This window comes from Mizuhopecten yessoensis, unplaced genomic scaffold (assembly GCF_002113885.1).
Source record: "Mizuhopecten yessoensis strain PY_sf001 unplaced genomic scaffold, ASM211388v2 scaffold739, whole genome shotgun sequence".
Classification (NCBI taxonomy): Eukaryota; Metazoa; Mollusca; class Bivalvia; order Pectinida; family Pectinidae; genus Mizuhopecten; species Mizuhopecten yessoensis.
The window spans coordinates 164,558-187,802 of record NW_018403697.1 but is presented as its reverse complement, the minus strand read 5'-3'; the positions used below and the strand labels follow the sequence as shown (position 1 = coordinate 187,802).

Genomic DNA, 23,245 nt, shown 5'->3' with positions numbered 1-23,245 from the left:
CATGGTTATATGGTGGGGATCTCAACTATTTCCAAGTAATACACTTTTTTGGCCCCACCCCTTAGCCCGGGGGGTCAGCCCCACCATTTGTACAATTTTGAATCCCTGCCTCCCATGAATGTTTTCGACCAAATATGATCAATATCCATGGCATAGTTCTACAGAAGAAGTCGCTTAAAGCAATATAGCCAAATAACCCTTTTCGGCCCCGCCCCTCAGCCCCCTGGGGGGTTAGCCCAATTATTTGTACAATTTTGAATCTCCACCACCTTATAATGCTTCCAGTCAAATATGGTTGATATCCATCTCTTAGTTCCAGAGAAGAAGTCGCTTAAAGCAGTATAGCCAAATTGCCCTCTTTTTGCCCCGCCCCTCAGCCCCCTGGTGGGTCAGCCCCATCATTTGTACAATTTTGAATCCCCACCACCTAGGGATGCTTCTAGTCAAATATGGTTGATATCCACATTTTAGTTCCAGAGAAGAAGTCGCTTAAAGCAATATAGCCAAATTGACCCCTTTTAGCCCTGCCCCTCAGCCCCCTGGGGGGTCAGCCCCATCATTTGTACAATTTTGAATCCCCACCACCTAGGGATGCTTCCAGTCAAATTTAGTTAAATTCCAATCAGTGGTTAAGAGGAAGAAGACATTTAAAGAAATTGTTGACGGCCGGACGGCCGGACGGACGACGGACGCAACGGTATGGCATAAGCTCACCTTGGTCCTTCGGACCAGGTGAGCTAATAATAAATGATAATAATTTGAGGTTCTTATATACAGCTTTATCACAACCTTGTTCGTAGGTCGTCTCAAAGCCGTTCACAAATGATTATCCGTGGTTATATGGCCTTTGCAACCAGCCAATATATTTCTCAACTCCCCGGGGAGCATACAGCCAGTGCTGCCATTTCGGCGCTCACAGCTAGCATTCTACAATTCTAGCACTACCCAACCACGTACTCATTTACAGCTGAGTAGACTGGAACAAGCGGAGTAAAGTATCTTGCTGAAAGTTACAACACAGTGCAGTGACGAGAGTCAAACCCGCAACCCCTCTGTGACGGGCCGGCGTCCTACCACTAGACTACCCTGCCTACCTTATGACAACCCCTTGATTGTTAAATTATCTATCTGAGGCACACAATGCTTAAAGAAAATACCTTCTTGCTGCTATTGTTTTTTTCCTGTGGTTGAGATTCTGAATTCAGATCATCACTACTTTGCAGTGTATCTCTTATCACAGCTTGAACCAAACAAGTTGCATGCACCTGTCTGTCTGCAAATAGAAAACAAGAAATACCAGAAAAAAAAGAAAACAAAATGCAGGGTTTTCATCTGTATGGTAATAAGTCTAAAATAGCTGTCATATTTATGACGTTGCTTAAAATGTATGAACAAATTAATAATTGCATGGAAAAGATAAAAGCATTAGTTGTATGGTGTAACATGCGGATTGTTTAGGGGAGGTAACTTGTGTGTTTTGATAGCTTTGTATGTACTATTCCCTTTACTCTCAAGTTTTTAAGTCATTTGTGTGTATATTACACTGTCTATTTAAATTTAAAGTGGAATGTCTTGTAAATAAATGAATATATTTGTATGTGAGAGCTGGCATACAGGAGAATGCAAAATGGCGACTGTTGTCATCTGATGAATTTAATTCCTGGCTACCACAGGGAACTTCAACACCTTAAACTCTGCATGTGCCGTCATCCCAACTTTCAAAGCAGAACAGAATGGAGGAATTGAATTAGAGAGAAAAAAAACACTCAAGTACCAGCTTCTGGCAGAACAACAGCAAGTGAGGGTTCGGTGTCTGCCAGAAGAGGTTAGATGTATTGGTAGGCGGTTACTTTAATTGTGAGCATTGAGACTGCTGTGTCATAGAAGCTAAATGGAAGGCATATCGTATCATAGCATCCAACTGGATATGAGGAGAGACAGAATATGTGACATGGGTCAATCACTAGTAACAGTGCTAGACACACAAATGGGAAGAGAGATGGGAATCACTATTACTTATGTACTGCAGGCGGGAGCAATATACACCTAGCAATGCTGCTCGGGGCATTCATTTAGACTGCAGTGTTGATGTCCTCATTATTTACTCACAAAGTCTTCATAGATGTCATCACATTGGCTTGCCATGAGTTATCAGATCTACCAGGAATAAGGAATTGTTAGTTATAATACAGCCAAGAGGTGACTTGATACATTGGGATTTACCAGATTCTTACAAGACATATTAGATATAAAAAGTATTGAAATGCAGCACCAAAATACAATTTACATACGTTGTCATTCAATAAAGTGAAATATTTCTAGAATTGATCAAAATGGGAAAAGGTACAAGACAATGTGCTTCAATTTAGGTTTTAACTTAAAACAAGAGGCCCATGGTCCTTAACGATCACCTGATATATTTATACAGAGAGTTGATTTTGTTTTTAACACAAACAGAAATATTATTCAGTGACAAAAAAACAATAAAACCACCTTATTCAATATCTAGCATACAGATTTAAGACTAAAAAGTATTTGAAACTAGCACCTCTGATTCTAAACAAGGAAAATGAAGAAATTTTAGCACACTGACTCCTTTGGGCCCCACCCTAAAGCCCTTGGGGGTAGGGCTGGCTCAAAATGTTCAACGTATCAAACTGTCAACTCAGGGTTATAATTCCAATCAAGTTATTAACATGTAATATTCAAAGTATCATTTGCCATTATCAACCATAATAAATTTTGCCCCCCCCCCACCCTCCTTCCCCAGGGGGTAAACGTGAGACCCTAGGATCATAAACCTTAAGACCCTTCCATCTATGAAGAGTGTTTGATTCTACCATATCTGAGTCTTGAGAAGAAGATTTCTGAAATTTCAGTCAATTCAACCCTTTTTGGCCCCACCCAATAGCCCCGGGGGGTCAGTCAGGGCTTATATGTGCATACCATCAAACCGCTATCCAATACTGATAATGCTAACCTAAATTGAATTACCTCCAATGGCAATTCAACAAATGTTGGTCCNGGGGGGGGCAATAGGGGAAATGGAAACACAGGTAAAACCTTTATAATCCTTCTTCTACCATAGGGATTAAGGGATATTATCCTAATTTAGTCTGGAGCTACCTTGGGCAAAAGGGACTTAATTTCGTATAAACAGTGAGTGCCCCCCCCCCCCCCTGGGGGCAGAAGGGAGGGGCCATATAGGGGAAACATAGCAAATCCTTCAATGGCAGGATTTTGTCAAAATTTGGTATGAAGTACCCTTGAGTGAAGGGTAACCAATTTTGTATAAACGGTGTGTCTGACCCCCCTAGAGGCAGAGAGGTGGGGCCCAGTAGGAGAAATAGAGGTAAAACTTTTAAAATCTTTCTTCTACCATAGGGATTAAGGGATTGCATCCTAACTTAGTCTGGAGCATCCTTGGGTCAAGGGGACTCAATTTTGTATTTTAAACATATATTCAGGTGAGCGATACAGGCCCTCTGGGCCTCTTGTTATATATTGCATTGCCAGACGGGGCAGAGGAGGCCGGCATTAATATTAGTATGAATTGACCCAGTGCTTGAAACAAGGGTTGGCAAGCTCGACACAGGAGAATAAGAAATGCAACAGTCAGACCGGGGTTGGAACCAAGGACCCTCCGAACTAGATTGGCGCTCTATCAATTGAGCTTTACCTGGTCGCTGACGATTGACCCAGTCCAGTTCTGCTACACATGTACTGTTCAGGATTTATTTTGAATAATGTATTTATTGTACAATGTATATGCTTGTTTTATGAATGGAACAGCCATGCGTCCAGTGAGAGTTAACGAAGTGGTATCCAACGTAACATTTATGACGTCAACAATCATGCCGATCATGGCATTCATACCATGATGAACGCTGTCTAAATGTTGTAGGGTAATATGTATAATACCTGTATACAAATCAACGATGCCATGAGATGATCATATTCTAAATCTACATCTACATAGTAATGATCACCTTCATCTATTTGAAGAACATGTCATGTGATAGTGGGTGCTAGGCCAAGAGAAAAGATAGTGAAAGGGATTTTTTTTTAAAGTATGGGAGTTAGAAGTGTTTTTTGTAAATGGACAGTTTGAAGCCATTTGAAGTCATGCATGAAGGCATTAAGCCATCCTGTCTATGTGGAGTATAACACATAGATATATGGTAAATATTGGACACTAAACCAAATAAACACAGCAAAACCTATGTGATTTTACCAGTAATGGATGTAATCGGATGTTTGTATTATATATAGTGTTGTTTTTGGAATGAGTTTCATGTTCTTCTGTTATTTGATTGTCACTTTCTTGAGGAAATTAATACTTACTTGTAATTGTGTTAAACATGTCATGTTGAGCTTTACTACAACCTCGAAACACAAAATTTGCGATGTTCCTAAACCAAAAGAGTTTTGACATTTTAGGCTGACGTGTTCTTATCCTAACACGTCCACGTGGTCTACTTTCCTTTTCTGGTTTACATATGATCAAGTCCGAAAGATCCCGAAACGATTTTGATCATGGTTAGTAAGACGTTTCTTAGCATTGGAAACGCACGAGTCACGAAATAGCATCACAGTGACACTGATTGTAAATATAACTTGATGCTGCAATCGCAGCCATAAATGACTCAAACGTTAGGTATATATTTCACCTTCAATTCGATGATTCTTCATTAACTTTGTTTCGTCTGTTCACTGGATACGCATTGAATAAGAGGTAAGTTTTCAAATGTCTGAAGCTGAGAAGTGATTTAGGTTTTACAGGGCTATAATTTGTAATAGATTAGGGCCTGTTTAACTTCCGGAAACAGAACTTCAACTTGTCAGAACCCTTTTTCACTGGGAAGAAATTGACGACAGCAAACAAATTAAAAGAAACATAGTTTCGTCGTAAATAAACTAATCGGAAACTTACGACAGAACATATAAAAACATTACAGTAGGCAAATTGCCTATTGTGTTGTTACTATCTAACAAAATCACAGAGAAATATTAAGATATAAAAAATCATCTTGTCTATTCAAATTGTTAAGTTAAATTGACACCCAGACCAACTAGATCAGTTTCACCGGGTATGTAAGTTGGTAGAGCTTTTACTTGTTTCATAGCTGTTGTAAAATAAATGAAGATTATGTATACAGCCAAAATTACCATATATATATATATATATATATATATGTTGTCAATTAGTAAGTTGTTAACTCATTCACCCCTGAAATCACATAATGAACCATTTCAACCTTTCAATTGGGAGAGTTCAAATGTGTCATCAGGGGTGAATGGGTTAAATTCCATGTTTTCATATAGCAGTGTCCTCTGGCCCCACAACAGATAGCTATATATGCCAAAATGTCTAAGTCTGGTGTTAAGGGCCAGAGGAAACTCGGGCTAAGTAAGTTGTTAGATTAATTTACTCAGATACCTGTATGTGTCATCAGTTTATTCAGCTATTATTTTTTCAAGTCAATTATGTTCAATCTAAAAATGTCTATGAACCAGGGATGTGTATGATCTAAGACGTGTTATGAATTTCATGAAAACTTATAAATATATTTACTGTTTATTTTCAGATAACCAGTGTTATACAAAGATCTCCTGAGAAATCAAACATAAAGAATTACTGACAGGTACTGAGTCAACGATGGAAATAATCAGTGTGATAATATTTTGTGTGATTTTGTATGTACTGTGGAATTACTGTGGGGGCAGTAATAACAGTAAAAAGTCATCCCCATCTTCACGACCCACTGCGACATGTGGTTCCACAACGACAGGTGCTCAGAATAAGCTCTACCCAGACCTCAGTCAGCTCCAGAACAACAGCATTTTCAATATGTTTGGTGGTAGTAGTAGCTATGATGCGATCCTGGACAAGTTCAGCACGCTGGAGGAGGTCCAGGCTGCGATAAGAAAAGCTGGATTGGAATCCTGCAATCTCATATTTGGTAAATATCAAAATCTGATCCTAAATCACAACAATATATCTATGTACACTGGTGCTAATGAAACAGTTGACCCATCCCTCTTTTAAAATATCCACCGAAACAGTTTCCGCTCAATAACTTGAGTAATTTTAAATGGATTAATTTCAAACTTCATAGGAAGGTTCATTGCTATGACAGCTCGGACAAGTTCGATAACCAGAATTATACGCTGGTTATTTACGGATTTATGGCCTTTTGTAGAATTGCCGAAACAGTTTCCGTTCAATAACTTCAGTAATTTTGAATAGATTCATTTCAAACTTCGTAAGAAGGTTCATTTCTATGAAAGCTTGGGATAAGCAAAATTATTCGCTGGTTATTTACAGAGTTATGGCCCTTTGTAGAATTGCCGAAACAGTTTCCGCTCAATAACTTGAGTAATTTTGAATGGATTAATTTCAAACTTGGTAGGAAGGTTCATTGCCATGAAAGCTCGGACAAGCTTGATAAGATTCGATGCTTATATATTATCTCTCCAAAATCTATGCACTTATGGCCCTTTGTGGCAAACTGCTCATTCTACATCTGACGGGCGTATCATGTACTGTCTCGCAGAACTCTGTTGAAACAGAAGTTTGTCCTTAGGTTGGGAACTACATGTATGGATTGCTTGCAATATTTTGCCTTGTTTCTGCATATATTTTTTTAGATTGATCAAGCATAATTCCTGATGTAGAAAATGTACACTATGCAAATTCAATTTCAGCTAGCTGTCTAAAAGCAAGCCCCATTTAATCTAGAACCTTGTGTAAACTGAACACCATCTTATAATTAGTGTCACTATAAAATTCCTGTTTTCATTTCAATTTGAACCTGGGTAATCCAAAACCCTGCTCATTCCAAATGATGCTTTTCAGTTTAGACAGGTTTTAGCAACTGTTCAGAATATATAGGGATTGAAAGGCATTTTTTTAAATTTTCATACCGGCATAAAAAAAACGCAGTTCAATCCAAATATTTACACTATTGCTATAGAACAATTGTTTAATTTTATTCATTTGGTCTTGAATAATTTATTTATTTATTGTGTTTTGTATATATGTGTCGTCCTTTAAACAACATAGGCGGAACAGGCCAATTTAAATAAAATTGGCGCCAATAGTTAACCGTAGTCATTTTAGCGTTTGACGTAGGGGCATTATCCATGTTATTCAAAGCGAAGCGACAAGACTCTCATTGAACAATGTTAATCTATGACATCATAAGTAAACTCCATGTTATTCAAAGCGAAGCTACAAGACTCTCATTGAACAAGGTTAAACGTCAAAATGACGTCATAAGTAAACCATGTGTCAATAAAATGGGTTGCAGTACAAATGTAAATATATTCTGGTATTTTAACTAAGGTGTTTGTTTTCTTAGTTATTTAATTACTAATCTGGTTTGTAGGTGTTGATTACACAGCCAGCAATTTGCAGCAAGGCATACTATCTTTCGGAGGCCGATCCTTGCATGACACTCGCTCGGGAACACCTAATCCCTATCAGAGAGTACGCCTAGTGTTTCAAGTGTTTGTTGCATGCTCATATATTTACTAACAGGCATGTTTATTAGATAAACTATGGTAACAGCCAGGCTTGATATAGGAGAGGTATAAAATTCATTGCCAGATTCATGTTTTGGAATATTTTCCCTGCAAAAACTAAGAAAAAGGTCGGATCAACCGAATTTAATATTGTATTACTGACCCTGAGAGCAGATTTAAAGTGAAGGTGAAGGAAACAGCCAAGTGCTGATGGAAGCTATTAAGTAAATCACTACCTTTTGATTGGCATGCACACCCATGTCACAAACATATCTTGATCACACCCTGGCTGTTATAATAGTTTTGCATGTTTCTAATTCTAATTGCTATTCAATCATAATCAAAGGGACTTCATCATGAGTACTTAAGAGTTTGAAAACTTAAGATGACCTGAATGTGCAATTTGAATATCAGCACACAAAACCACAAACATTGGACTTGTGTTCTCGTATATATATACGAGCCAAAGTTCACTTTAATTATTTCACGCCGTACTTGCGACTGCACCTCAAAAAGACTTAAAAACCTTTGGCTGAACCTTGTCAATGTAACTTTTTTTAGGACCATCTTATTATATTTTTGTATCCTTGTTAGCTGCATTTTTTTTTTTAAATGTTGGTCGTGAAACCTTTTTCATTTGCTTTTAATTTGAGGTTTCCATTTAGATATATATATGGAACATTCAGGTTGGCTAGTTCATATATTGTGCAGGTAATGAAGTCCTTTTAATACGTACATGCTAGCTAGCGTAGATCTGTTTCATGTTCTGCTTTGTATTTTTTGCTTCTAACTCAACCTCTGAAGGTGGCCTCAACATCATAAGACCCTCGTGATCAGCAGACGTTTCCCTAAAAAGATTTGACCTGATGAATGGTCAATGGAGAATAGAATCTATCACTGTTATACATGTAGTTGTTAGTTAGATGTGGTAACTGTAGCTCTAGGTCTGATCGTTTTGATCTGATTTGAAATCATATATCTTATTTTGCAATTTCTGGTGATGTAAAATTCCAAAATAACATATCTGAAATTTGAAAATAAAATAAAATTGATTGGACCTAGAGCTATGATTTTAATACCGCTGCTTAAGTTAGAGATACATGTACATGTCTATACAAATGCAAACCATTTGTTCTCGGCGCTGCTCAGCATGAACAAAAGCATTCAGCCCGAAATGACATAGTCCATGTCAATAGTCTAATAATTACAGTTTGACACACCATGTATAATAATTAGTAATTAGACAAACTTTTGACCTTTGTCCCTTTGACCTCCACAGGCATAGACTACACGGTCAGTAATATGCACTCAGGTCAAAGGACATTTGGTGGTAGAAATCTCCACGACATTGGACCAATGTTCATGAACCCATATCAGCAGGTGAGAACAGTTTTGACACTTTCTTATATAGATTTCTTAAATGTTATAAAAAGAAAATGTTTGCTATAGCTTTCTGTTTATCTAAATCACTGCTGAGCTTCAGTTGAAATTGTGTCATTTGTTTGTCTTTCATTATGAAGGTCAATTAATCACAAAGGCAAATATTAAGTACAGTGAATACATGTACATGTATTAGATACTTTCTACAGTAAAACCCCATTATAATGCCACCATTTGTCCAGAGAATTTTTGGCATTATAAAGGGGTTTGGCGAAATGTATAAAGACAAAATAAGACAATGAGAAAAATTAAGGGCCATTGTAATATGTTGGCGGTAAAGGAGGTAGAAAATGAAACAAGGGGCATTTTAACGAGGTACTACTGTACTGTACATGGTCATTCCACTGTGCATAGCTAAATGAGCACTCACAGGACAAATAGGGATTCTTCTGGGGAAGGATGAATATTAGACTGTCCCGGAAATAATCTATGTATAACTATATTGATGGTTAATCTTTTCAAATCATTACATATCATTAATTTTGAACTGGAAACAGCATTATCTGAGGATGTAGTTTGAGTTTAAATTTAAAATTAAATCTGTATTTCATATCATTGTTTGAAATAAAATAAAAAATCCACTTAAAAGTATACATTTTATGACAATGATTATTGGAGAGTAGTGCTTTGTGATTGCATTTTTTAATGCAGCATCTTGACAATATTTAACAGTTTATAACAAACATAACAAAAGTACGCTCTACACTCATTCATACTAGTGATGATGATCGATTATAATCGAAAATTGATTGGTTAAAAATTTGCCTTTTATCATTCAAATTATCCTTTACAAATCCATTAACTATAAAATCTGTTAATTACTGATCTTTAGCGCCAAGTGTATGCATTTAAATTCACATATTCTGATGATTTTCATTATATGATTGATGGTTAATTAGAAATAACATATCAAATTTCCAGAGGCCGCTTTAGACAGCTATATATATATTATTCTAAAAGATTTTCAACTAATATTTCCAGTCATTGTATTATAACCTTCAATCACTATTCTGTTCCTTATCTCCTATAAAGCATCTTTTCTGTACTGGTATTGTAATGTTTGTGCTATTTATCCCTTAAGAATCCCTGTCCCATTGCACTGTAGTTTTGGTATAAACAGTATCCTCCCCTTAACTTCCCTAAGGATTCCTGCCCCATTGCACTGTAGTTTTTGTATAAACAGGAGCCTCCCCTTTCCTTCCTTAAGGATCCCTGTCCCATTGCACTGTAGTTTTGGTATAAACAGTATCCTCCCCTTAACTTCCATAAGGATTCCTGCCCCATTGCACTGTAGTTTTGGTATAAACAGTAACCTCCCCTTAACTTCCTTAAGGATCCCTGTCCCATTGCACTGTAGTTTTGGTATAAACAGTATCCTCCCCCTAACTTCCCTAAGGATTCCTGCCCCATTGCACTGTAGTTTTTGTATAAACAGTAACCTCCCCGTAACTTCCCTAAGGATTCCTGCCCCATTGCACTGTAGTTTTTGTATAAACAGTAACCTCCCCGTAACTTCCCTAAGGATTCCTGCCCCATTGCACTGTAGTTTTGGTATAAACAGTAACCTCCCCTTAACTTCCTTAAGGATCCCTGCCCCATTGCACTGTAGTTTTTGTATAAACAGTAACCTCCCCGTAACTTCCTTAAGGATTCCTGCCCCATTGCACTGTAGTTTTGGTATAAACAGTAACCTCCCCTTAACTTCCTTAAGGATCCCTGCCCCATTGCACTGTAATTTTTGTATAAACAGTAGTCTCCCCTTAACTTCCTTAAGGATCCCTGCCCCATTATTGCACTGTAGTTTTTGTATAAACAGTAACCTCCCCTTAACTTCCCTAAGGATTCCTGCCCCATTGCAATGTAGTTTTGGTATAAACAGTAACCTCCCCTTAACTTCCTTAAGGATCCCTGCCCCGTTGCACTGTAATTTTTGTATAAACAGTAGTCTCCCCTTAACTTCCTTAAGGATCCCTGCCCCATTGCACTGTAATTTTGATATAAAAACAGTAGTGTCCCCTTAACTTCCCTTTGTGTGTAACTGCAGCACAGATGGTCCAGAACACTTTCATTGATTGGGTACATGTAGCCACAGGTGCTGGACACACTAATAGTAATCTGATGTGTGTATATATATACAATACATGTATATAGTTATTAGTTAAGTATATATATATACATAATATAGCACCTGTGCATGTAGCTCTTTCGGTAAGAGGAATAGTATAGCAATTTGAGGTTCTACGTTCGAATCCTAGTTAGCTATATATGCTGCATTCCTATGATAAACAAGAGTTCTATTGTTGATTATTTTCTTGTGTTATTTCGTCTCTAATTTTTTTCCTAAAAGTCCCACAAGGTATAATTTTCGTTTCAAAAGTGATTTATCAGAGCTATAGTCATGCCGGAAATGTAAGTTTCAAATGCATAGTTTCAGTTTTTGCTAGTGGTGTTGGGATCCTTAATAATCTTTTCTGTACTTATATTTTAATTTAGTACAGTATTACCCTTAGGATAGATGGATTATAAATGTTTCTTCATTAGGAAAAAGATTATTTATCCATAAGAAAAACAATGTAAATTAAAACGTTGCAAAACTGACCTCCTTCCTTGTACCTAAACTAACCTGATTCAACCGGTTTTGGAATTTGGATATTTAAACTGATTCACATTTATGCATTTCTTTTGATCAGTATAAGGAAATGTTTAATTGGTTCAATAACAAATTTTCATGCATTTTCTTCAATGGTACTTTGGTGTTTCACCTTTGGGAATGAAAATAACATACTTTCCTGTAACTTAGATAATTTTAGCAGATTGTTTTATCACCTATTAATTTTTCATGTTAAAAAAAAAGAAAAAAATGTAATGGTATAAAACAGACCGCATGATGTTCATCCTTCAATGTGATAATGTTTGCAGTACTTAGAACTCATCAGTGCGTCTTTAACTCTTAAAGGTCATCTGTATTCTCGGAGAGACACTGGAGCCATTTGACGACGACGGAATCATCCCCGCGTTTGGATTCGGTGACGTTTCCACCAAAGGCCATGGAGTATTCCCTTTTAGAAGCGAAGTAAGTGAAACATTATATCCAATGCTAAATTGTTTCAGCACACTTTATTAAGAAAATGGTGATGTTTTGTTTCACAAATTTCAAGAGTATTTTGTTTTGTTAATGTGAAACAAATTAAAGAGGGGTGCCTTCTGGTGGCTATCATCGATAAGTATTATTTTTTGTATATGCTCATCTTGGTTAAGATACTTATAAATATAATTTGGTAAGATTATTGCATGGTTCTAATATGTATTTTAAACACACAAAAAGTAAGAATTGTTGACATGATTAAGTCAATATATAACAAGGTCACAGTGACCTACTTGTCAACTGTTTGCTACTTTTCCGGCCATTTTTATTATTTGCAGCTTCAGTGTTACACACACAATACATCAAAATTATGGGGGGAAAAATAAAAAAAAATAACAGTTTTGTCAAAAGGAGACCATTTGTGATTTTGGTCCCCCGCTTTTCCCCATTCATATCCCGGAATGATCTCAAAGTACCTTAATTTCATGTCATATCATAATGGCATAACTCCAATGTGATAAAAAAAAAAAAAAAAAAAATGTTAAAAGTTTATTTACTCTTATATTATATACTTTTGTTTGAACTATGACCTTTGACTTTTGACCTTTAGGGATATTGCAATGGTTTCCATGATGTACTGGAAGCTTACAACCAAATAACACCAAACGTCCGGATGAGTGGCCCAACAAACTTTGCTCCCCTCATACGACAAGCCATCGACATCGTGAAGAAAACTAAATCAGTGAGTATGTTTGGGGATTTGAGAGTATACATGAAATTACACGCAACAAGCGTGCCGTTAATTCCTGGTTGCTGTTTCCACATGTTAAGCTACAATTTAATTATTCTGACTACATTATAATAATTTTAAAGGATACCTTGAGCGAACATTTCAGTGGTGTAACATACATGTATGCTTGAATGCTCAAGCATGCACTAACATTTTCAAGATTTTTTTTAAAATTGATCTTTATCACCAGTGAATCTGGTACACTATTCCTATTTTTTTAAGATTTGATGATTTCAATCGAAAGAATAGATCAAAATCAGCCATGTGAAAGTGTTGTTTTGTCCCTAAGGGCATACACACACATTTTATTAATGTTTTAAAGTTTGATTTAAGGTTTGAGCACGCCTCATCTCCCCAATGGAAATTTCATAAAAGTTTGTTTACTTAAGTGAAATTCATCAGTATATGTGAGACCTTCACTCATTCACCCCTGAAATTTCATAATAGACTATTCCAACCTTTGAATTGGAAGAGTTCCAATGTGTCTTCAGGGGTGAAGGAGTTAATGAGCAAAAATTGAAAAAAAATATTGACACATTATCAGGTGATGTTATGGATTCATCAAAATGTACATTGTACAGTGACAGCTGCAAGGTCTACACTAGTAAATGTCTGTTTCATAAATTGATGACCTGATGATACTATCAATTAATTGTTGTGTTTTGAAAAAAAAGGATGCATTTTCTAACGTTGTTTTATGTTTATTTTCATTACAGTACCACATCCTGGTAATCGTAGCCGATGGTCAGGTGACCAATGAACAAGACACAATCAATGCGATCGTCGAAGCTTCAAGATGGCCACTTTCAATCGTGATGGTCGGTGTTGGTGATGGACCGTGGGATGTCATGAAAGAATTTGATGATAAAATTCCAAACAGGAAGTTTGATAACTTCCAGTTTGTAGAATTTAACAATGTGATGACCTCATCTAGAAATCCCCAAGCAGCGTTTGCACTCCATGCTTTGATGGAGATACCTGACCAATACAAACTCATACAGAAAAATGGGCTGCTCAATTTCTAATCTGTTTGTATAACTTGAACTTCTTTGTATGACTGCTGTGGAACAGACATAACTGCCTTTTTCGACTGCTGTATGACTTCTGTGTGACTGTTGTGTGACTGCCGTATGGCTGTCGTGTGACTGCTGTGTGACTGTCGTGTGACTGTCGTGTGAATGAGAGTTTGCTACATTTCATATTAATTTAGGATCCTTGTACCACTGTAAATAACTGTAACTAGGAATCGGAAAGTTTGTTTGACGAACATGGCGAAAAATTTAATCAAACATTTCTAAAGAGAAATTCATAACTAGCAGAACACAATACAGCCAGTGTAACTAACAGTGCTTCCTGATGGGCCGAAGGTTGGCCCAGTTCTGCTGCAGTTATACCCGAACAAAATTAAGGGGGGGGGGAGGGGAGGGGAGAGGGGGCGGTCTGTTTGTATGAAACACTACGATGTACAGTATAATTCACTATTGTTTTGGTCACTGTGGTAATGGACGTATCCTAAAATCATCCTTACAAGTCTTTTTTGGTATTAATTATCAATTTCCCATCATTTGTCAATCAAAAGGCGATCCGTACTGGAAATATTACATGATATACATTATGTATGAGATAATGTATCTATTTTTCATTGAATTTTTTTATCTCCATTTGTCACTTACTGGTAATAGTGTAGAATTTATAGATGTTGTTCATACATGATGTTGATAAATCAACTTTTTGTACATTGCAAGGATTTGCTTTCATTTTATCATGAGTTATCCTGCAACACAATTCAAACTCTTAACGATGAATTTATGAGGAGCTGAGACTAAAAAGTCCAATATACAACAAGAAATTTTTGAGGCTAAAAAATAGTGGAAGGTCAGGATGGTAATGTTTCGGAAAAATCAAAAATCATCCCCAGACAGTTTTGTCCAGTGTTGCTCCGCCTGCATGGGGGACTATACATTGGTGTCAGTCTCAATCTAATCATAAAGTACTTTATGTATTAAAGATTTTCATTAACTCTGCATTTGAAATATATAAATACATTTAATTATCATGCTTCAGATCTCTCCCAATTATCAGACCAATCTTGTTACCATGTTTCAGATCCCTCCCAATTATCAGACCAATTCTTGTTACCATGTTTCAGATCCCTATCAGTTCTTATTACTGAGGGGTTAGCTCACTTACGCTCTCTGCACAGTGAGTAGAGTATGTATACTTATTTTGTTATAAAGTTTAAAATGCCTTAAAATAATCCCAAAGATTTTGTATACATACTTCACCTTTACCTGTGATATCTGTTATATGAAAAATATGTTTAATGAAATAAATTTGATTTCTTATTATTTGTTGGGTTGTGAACTGACACAAAGTGATGAAGGGGAGCTAACTCCAACTTACCGACACACTTACAATATCAATCGGGAATTAAGAACAGTCGGCACAATAGGGATGGCGATAAGGGTTTAGAGAGCAAAAACACAAGTTCAATGATCCTCTTCTGAAATGTTTTCTAGATCTGTAAGATATTGAGGTTACCCTTAACAATTTCACCCGTATGTAACTTCAGTAAAATCACCCATGCATTAATTTGGACCATTGTGGTCTACAGTGGTGAAAGGAATAATTGACGTCACTTAGCCTAATGTGATACCTTCAAAACACCTCCAAACGACATCTGTAAGTTTGGCGGATTTGTGCTCAAGTTTCTTGAAATCATTCTAAGGTGATTGGAATCAAACCCCGAGGTGGCCTGACCGACGAAGTCTTTAAACGACATCTGTACGAATCCTTTGAGAGGTTTGAGCAAAATTTTACAGAAAGAATTCTTTGTCCACGACGCCCCACATTAGGGGACACCAGCTGTTGGTCACTGAAGATGCATGTATCAGATTTCAGCTTATTTGAAACTATTTATTCATAGAAGGATGACGTCATAATGTTTATTTTAAGATTATTATTTGCTCACTTGTATGTTCCTTATCAGCCAGCCCGAGATCTGTATCAGTCTGAGGGCTACAGGCCCGAGGGTGATATATAAGGGGTATGATATTCAATCGGTCACATTACGTCACCTGTTTATCATATAGGTTTAATAATATTTGCATAACGTTTAACACAAATAGAAAGACAAAAGTGAGGTGGCATTAAAATATTTTAATATAAAACAACTGGTATTCAACAGATAACACAAGGAAACAGCTAGTACTCCGATATCTTATAAATAGTCAATATTATCGTCAAAAAATATTCCCGAACTTTTGCATCGGCTTTGGACTTATATTAATATTTGAATGTAACATATATACAATAACAACATGTCGACGTAAGGTTTTATGAGAGACCTATAATTTTTGTGATATAAATGTTTCTATTTTATCAACCCTTCAACAGAGATTAACCTTGCGGTCTCGGTTGATACCGTTAATCAGGGGTCGACAAAACCATGCATCGACTCCATTAACACACTGTAATAGGTTTTTTTTATCGATTTATTGTCATGCGTCAATCTGATTAAAATGATAAGTTTTAAACTTCAAGCCAATGGCAGAATTGACCTGGCAGTGACGTCACCAAGTTTTGTTCCGCAACTTTTGCGTGTTTCACAACTTTGGGTTAAAGATGCTTAGATGACATGAGAAATAATAAACAAATTACATGTATAACTTTGATAATATAACTCACACAATCGATTTAATTTTTGCCTTTTTCACTCTTACTCGAAAAGACAATATATAAAAAAAGATTGGTGGCGTAACTGTAAGAACATTTAAATATCATTAAAAAAAATATGCTATACAATGTACCTAGTCCTCTATGGTTCCAAAACAAGACAGTAGAGAACTCTCCTACCAAGCCTCCATCGTTTGTCTTCTTAACGGTTCATTTCTAACAAGCCTTCAATCTTTCTCAAGTTCTGTCTGGACGGCATTACAGTTGCTTTTTCCAAGCTTTCGTTATTTTGTTACTTGTGCGTCAGTTTACCAGTGAGTCTGACTTCTGCTTAATTTTAGATGTTTGGTCTTACACGACGCTATTGTACATGCATACATATTTCTTTGTCAAACAATTTTATCCTATCCAGCTAATCATCGAGACCTGACACGTTATAAATATACTTAAAAAAAACATGATTGCAAGACAAACAAATATGTCTTCCGTTCCATGCATGTACATGAATGTAGCACCTACAGCAGTCCACAGGTCCGTGAAGGAACGGAAACATGTCTCCATTACGTACCTCAGCAAAGCATGCGGGTTAAGCCGAATGTTTAAATGTCCAATCCATTTTATTTGTTGAATATTATTATTTATTTCCTCCAAATAAAAACATGAAACCGTATTGCACAATCACGTAAATGTTCAACTCGTGCGTTGACCATCATCCAGAAGTCTTATTGTTATCGACGTAAGCGGTTGTAAAGTCGTGCCCTAGGAATTCCGTACATGAAGTACTGATGAGAACAGAGACTGCTTTCGCCACCAGCCTTAGTTTCAAAGTCATTTGTGCACTTGGTCGTTTGGCACCCTCGAGGGCGATCAGCCACTTCCCACCTTCTCATCCCTCCGTTGCATTGATTACTTTTCAGAGCAGAGTCGACCAACTGTTTGTTCATTTCCATCCTCCAACACACCCACTTCCGGTCACGATTACAACATAAACACTCATCATGTCCAGAAACAATAGGATCCGGAAATGACGTATCCATGTTAAATGGTGGCGACAAATTATGCCTACGATGTAAAACGGTCAGTGCGCGGATACTTCTGCTCAGGACATGAATGTCAACATCGTCATAACTTAAATCTTTTGAATCAGAGGATGTAGTTGTTGAACTTTGGTGTGAATATGTGTCTTCTAAAGAGGTAGTAGTCATGCGCATAAATTGGCCTCGGACACGTGTTCCTGTTAATTCCTCATCACTTCCGGTTCGGTTTTCCGAGTAAACTGACTGTATAGTGGAATAGTGGGGTTCCTCGTTGTCCTGGCAACGGTTATCCATTCTGGTGACAGAAAACACAATCTGAGTTATATTACACAAAATGTATGTCTACAGTCAGTAAACGCAATGACCTGGTAGTGGTATACAGTGGTTATTTTGCGTCATGAACATAAAACAGTACAACGTTAGTTCTGATACATCTTAATCGATCCAACCAAGAGTATAGAACCTCATAGCTACTATCTGACAACATAACAAGAGATGGCAAGACGCAGTCGAAAAGAATGCTCATTATTTCTATGTTCTGACATCGACTTTGTAGGGTGCTGATCATGACGTGAACACATGGCCCGCGCTGGCGGCCGGCGATCGCTACCGGCGCCAATGGCGAAACAGACGTGTGATCAAGTTCAATAGTTATTACATTTCCATTGTATTCCAGATTTGAATATTCAAATGTAACATGGCCTTATTTTGTTCACTAAAGACATTCACATGAAAACGATTTGATATTTAGGATTATAATGTCAAAGGTTCGACTAAAATGTCCTACATAAGGAAATTCCCTAATTTCGCCATTATTGCTTTGCTTATCTCGAAGCGGTTGTTACATATTACAACATCTGCACCGTTTAGGAAACCAGTGTACCGTGACGACTTTTATCTAGTGTAATAGATCAAAACCATTAGATTGGACACGTCTTATGTCACATATATCATTATAGAGTGCAGGATCTCTCTACGGTACACACGTGAGCGGTCGACTAGCTAATGGGCAAACATAAATATAAACAACGGACACTTCACTGATGCTTGGGGTCAAAAAGGTGGAGAAACAGAAGGGGTGATGCATAAAACTAATACTGAATGTTGGGACTGTATCGGTGTTGCCCACCATGCTCTCTGATATTCAATCATCTTTTATTTAAGAATTTTTGCTGAATCGAATGCCTTTACAGAAGATTGAGATCAAAAGAAAACCAGTGTCACGCAAAGTTAAATACTCGATCCTAATGGGAAATGCCCTCATTATAACTGCGTCGTCACACAGAACGGAATAATTAAGAAAGGAGGCTGATAGGATAAGTTAATCATTTAACATAATTTTGCTACTAAAACAGCGGGAAATATTACAAACCAAATGAAATATACTTTTATAGAATGGGACCTGGTTAAATGTCCAGTTATACAGGGTTCTTTATTATGCAGGTTCAGATAAATAAGAATTGAGTGTACAGACGGAGGTCTCATTTAAACATGTTTCCATAGTAGACAGGTTGAAGAAATCAAACGCATGTCTGCTTTATACAGGTTTCCAGATTATACAGATTCAGCTTAAAAAGAAATGTACGTAAAGACGGATGTCTGTTTTATACATGTATCCAGATAAAACAGGTTCAAATAAATCAGAAATGTATACGTGTACAGACGGAGGTCTGTTTTATACAGGTTCCAGATTATTCAGGTTTAATACAGACATGTTACTGAGAACATCAAATATGTAATACACGTATACCAGTATCGATCTGACCTTGCGTCTAAAACATGACTAGACCGATTTTGCGACTCAGATATTTGAGCCATGGACTCGTACTTTTCTATGGTTCTCATCAACATTTTAGCAACCCGCCATACTTCTTAGAAAGAAATGTCCAGTAAATGGGAGTCATCAAATTTTGAAAAGATGTTCAGGACTTGACGGAAAATATTATACTAAAATCACTATATGCTATACATGTATTTTTGTATTACAGTACCTGAAATGGATACTCTGCAACTGCCACGCAAATGCTTGTACATGCAAGACGCTAGCAACGTAATATATATATATATATATATATATCCTCTGCTCACCCTATATCTCTGTATAGAAATACTTCCTTCCTCTTGTCAGTATACAACAATGAGCTCGTTACCTATACATGTATATGTTGACTGTTAGATCGATCACACTCTTCAATATTGCGCAACGGTCATATATGCTTACGGCAACTTGATTCCTATATACTGTCCGTTCGTAAAATAGGAAGTGATTTGACGGTAACTTTCCGTCAGAGTTCTACACTTTGTGATCAATTTACAAAAGTCTGTCATGTGGCATTTCTTTAAATAAGTTTCCAATGAATCATTAAGAAATTAGTTTAGTTTTACACTCGTTCTATTACCCCTATCTGTAATTAAAAACCTGTGTCATTAGTTTTCAAGCAATGATCAAGAAATGAGTTAAATTAGAGTTATTCATACGTTTCATTTCCACAACCCAGTTAACATGTGTGTGAAAAATATTGTTTGTGCCTTTCATTTTTAAATACTTAATAGTGATCTGTAATTTTTGTAAGGGTTTTCAATAAAGTCCTGGGCATCATGGTTTTTTTTCATAAGTATTTATGAGTCTCATAACTGAAACACGTAATGAGTATTTCACAATAAGGGCGAATCGAACAACGGGAAAAGAAAAGTCCGCACTCAAATATCCGAGTCTCAAAAATCACTGATAATATCACAGATTTGGAAAATGTCAAATTTTGGGGATATTCAATCTGACAATATCTTCTGTTTCCCACTGTGATACAATGTACATTGCATATGATGCAGCATTTCAACATGGAATATTGCAATGTATAATTAACATGAAAGGATACACTGTCGTGGAAATCACGTGCTTCGAGTCATATTGATTTGATTTAAACAGAGACGTATAATGTATTGTAGTATACGTCTCACATTTCAACGTATTCTATTTGCAAAAATACAAAAGGGATTAGACACAAGTTATAAAACTTAAAGTTCGCCTTCTCCCTTAAAGCAATAATGATGAAATATACGTATGGCTGCACAGTAGAAAATATTGATGACTGTACATACAACATGTTAAATTAAATGAACACTTCAGTTTTAAATATGAAGAATTTTATCGTAGGATGCAGCAACAACTTACAAAACTTGCTTCACGACAAAATCAATTAAGGGTGAGTCTTACATGCATATTTTGATTGCAATATTGAATCGAGCAATATACCACTACGCAGACACAGAGGCGTAAAGCCATATCACGGAGTTAGATAATATGCTATCTAAGACCGTGGCCATATAAATGTAGTATACTTTGCTGACAAATATTGCAATGCATTGCGATTTCAAAAGCATATTGCAATATGTATATGTATTACAATATATTGCTGATTACAATATTAATGCCCGTCTTTAAAAAATATACAATTTCAATCTAGACTTGTCCTTACCTTTACACAATGTATCGGGAGACCCTTTGGAATTCAATGATGTCGCTTTCTCTGATGTCTGTAATAACAGTTCAAGGTCAAGTCTGGTTCTGCTCACTGCTGGACGAGCATGTTGGATTTAACACGTCAGTACAATATACAGGTAACATGATGACGCCGACCTGTACGTTACCTGTCATTAATCCAATATACAGGTGTGACAGATTTACAGGGAAGTGTATGACAGGTATATTATGATAAGGGAGGATGTTGGGGTTCGTCTCCCCCAATAATCAGACACCTGGTGGGTCAAACACAGGTGTAGATAAGCCGTAAGTAACGTTACCACATGCACCCTCCCCTCTCCCCCGACAAGGTTACATTTTCTCCGACCTTTTGAAATATTGGTTAGCTTTAAAATATAATTTGCCGAATATACATGTAATCAAATCAATAGACTGTTTTTAGTTTTATTATCTGTACATATGTTAAAGGATTTAAAGTTTTATTCTAGTAGTGTCTCTAATTATCTAACAAAGAACAAATAATTTCATGTTTTCCCCAAAAACATCGATATTGATATTATAATCAAGCTAACTATGCTTTTTATTGCAGTGGCCTGTTTGATTACCTCCCATACACCTTTAATAGATAAACAAACAATACGATGTTTATTGTCTGGGTTTGTTGTGTCTGATCGCGACCTTTGTGTCGGGGCTTCACTAACAACAACAAACATCCCCTCCCCTCGATTAAGTGGGCGGAGTCAATATATCGTTGTGTGTTTATCTCCTCCTTAGGGATAATGATTATCCTCCGACTGTCTCATCAGATAAGTCATTAGTCTACACGTATAGATCATAAAGAAAATGGGCAACATGCGTAGTTTTAGATACCAATATTCAAGACCTTAGATATATATATTTTAGATATTATTTTTCAGTTTGGGAATAGGGGTAGGGGGTTATTATACCATTTATTTTTCATTTTCAACATGCATCTTGCTTGTTTTCCCCCAATTTATGGTTATTTTAACAATTCTGCAATATCGCGCTTTTTATGCTATTCTCGCTCGTCATTCCTTGAGACTTATCAAAAACCATTTTTCGTTCTAAACCGTTTCATTAAGGATGTACTCTTCTGACGTTTCAGTCACGTTCAAGTCTCGTTTTGATCTGGTGTAACGGGTTTTTGTAATATTTAACAAATTATGATAGGTTTAATAGCAAACACAGATCTGAAAAACATGTCAAAAAACTAGATGTCTGTTGTGTGTAGAAATGACCAATTTGGCGGCCATTTTAAAAAAGTGTATTTATGTGAATTACGCTTCACAAAGGGCAAAATTTCAACTTTTTTTGACACTAGATTAATCACTTAAATTGTCATTGTGTCACCATTTTTAAATGTAGCAGGTTCAATTTTGCTGTACAACTTTATAATGTTCAATATGATTAAAATAATATGCAAAAAAGTGGAAAGTTATATATTATTGGTATTTTTTTTTTACATATTAGGGTAACTGAAGCACTTTTGATTTTTGACCCCGAAAAAGGTGAAAAATAACACAAATAATAATGGGACAAAAAAGAAGCACACCGACCCAAAAAATGGTGAAAAAATGTGCATTTTTCATTAAAAAATAAGGGGTAGGGGTAACTAAAATCGCTTTCTGAGTAAAATGAATAAGATTAAGAAATTTTACTTCTATAATTTAAAAGAAAATAATATTTTTATCAATTCTACAAACATTCATACATATCTGATAACACACTTGGAAGAAATGGTATGAATTTGTTCTGTAAATGGTCAAAACCCGAAAATTCACCTAAAATCACCTATTGTGTTAAATTGGTATCTTTGACCGATCATAGCACGAAAACGAACACACGAACATATATATTTTTTTTGCATTTTCTACTATGCCATTATCTCCTTTTTCCAAAAATCAATATAAGAAAAAAAGTGTAATGCAGGATTTTTTTGACCTCTCAGATGTGTACATCCTTAAGTTAATATTAATTTAAAACAAGGAAACTGCGCAATCATCACAATTCATGCACTATTTATTTTAATATATTCTTGTTTTGCAATGTATTTCATAAATACTTGAAAAAACTAGATAAATAAATATTTATTAACTAAAAAAATTAAGTTATGGAACGTACTCACAGATTGAACGTGTCGACGATCATTTGAAAGTTTTAAAACAGTTCGATTATAAATACTTATTTGT

The 23,245-nt window shown here is 36.2% G+C and overlaps 2 protein-coding genes and 1 long non-coding RNA gene across 4 annotated transcripts in view; 1 reads left to right on the top strand and 2 right to left on the bottom strand.

The window, feature by feature from the left end:
* The window catches only part of LOC110452354, a 7,707-nt gene extending 3,224 nt beyond the window's left edge, over nucleotides 1-4,483 (bottom strand). Inside the window, exons 1-2 of the mRNA XM_021500831.1 lie at nucleotides 4,345-4,483; nucleotides 1,158-1,273 (exon numbers count right to left, since the gene is read on the bottom strand). Of these exons, the coding sequence (XP_021356506.1) occupies nucleotides 1,158-1,273; nucleotides 4,345-4,435 (207 nt within the window). The 5' untranslated portion in view covers nucleotides 4,436-4,483. The remainder of the gene's footprint in view (nucleotides 1-1,157; nucleotides 1,274-4,344) is intronic.
* Nucleotides 4,484-4,579: 96 nt separating this feature from the next.
* On the top strand, nucleotides 4,580-15,187 carry LOC110452345 (E3 ubiquitin-protein ligase RGLG5-like). 2 transcript variants are annotated; one of them, XM_021500818.1, is made up of 6 exons: nucleotides 4,580-4,735; nucleotides 5,589-5,963; nucleotides 7,392-7,492; nucleotides 11,924-12,040; nucleotides 12,663-12,794; nucleotides 13,559-15,187. In XM_021500818.1, exons 2-6 carry the CDS (start codon nucleotides 5,660-5,662, stop codon nucleotides 13,865-13,867), a joined length of 963 nt encoding a protein of 320 aa, XP_021356493.1. In that variant the 5' UTR covers nucleotides 4,580-4,735; nucleotides 5,589-5,659; the 3' UTR covers nucleotides 13,868-15,187. The 2 variants fall into 2 exon arrangements, with proteins under 2 accessions (XP_021356493.1, XP_021356482.1); XM_021500807.1 differs by lacking the exon at nucleotides 7,392-7,492 and adding an exon at nucleotides 8,807-8,907 and having other exon boundaries at nucleotides 4,582-4,735.
* Nucleotides 15,188-15,986: 799 nt separating this feature from the next.
* On the bottom strand, nucleotides 15,987-21,209 carry LOC110452282. Its single transcript, XR_002463170.1, has 2 exons — nucleotides 21,031-21,209; nucleotides 15,987-17,849 (listed from the first exon to the last, which is right to left on the bottom strand). It is a non-coding gene; the product is annotated as an uncharacterized LOC110452282 (long non-coding RNA).
* Between the last annotated feature and the right edge of the window lie 2,036 nt (nucleotides 21,210-23,245).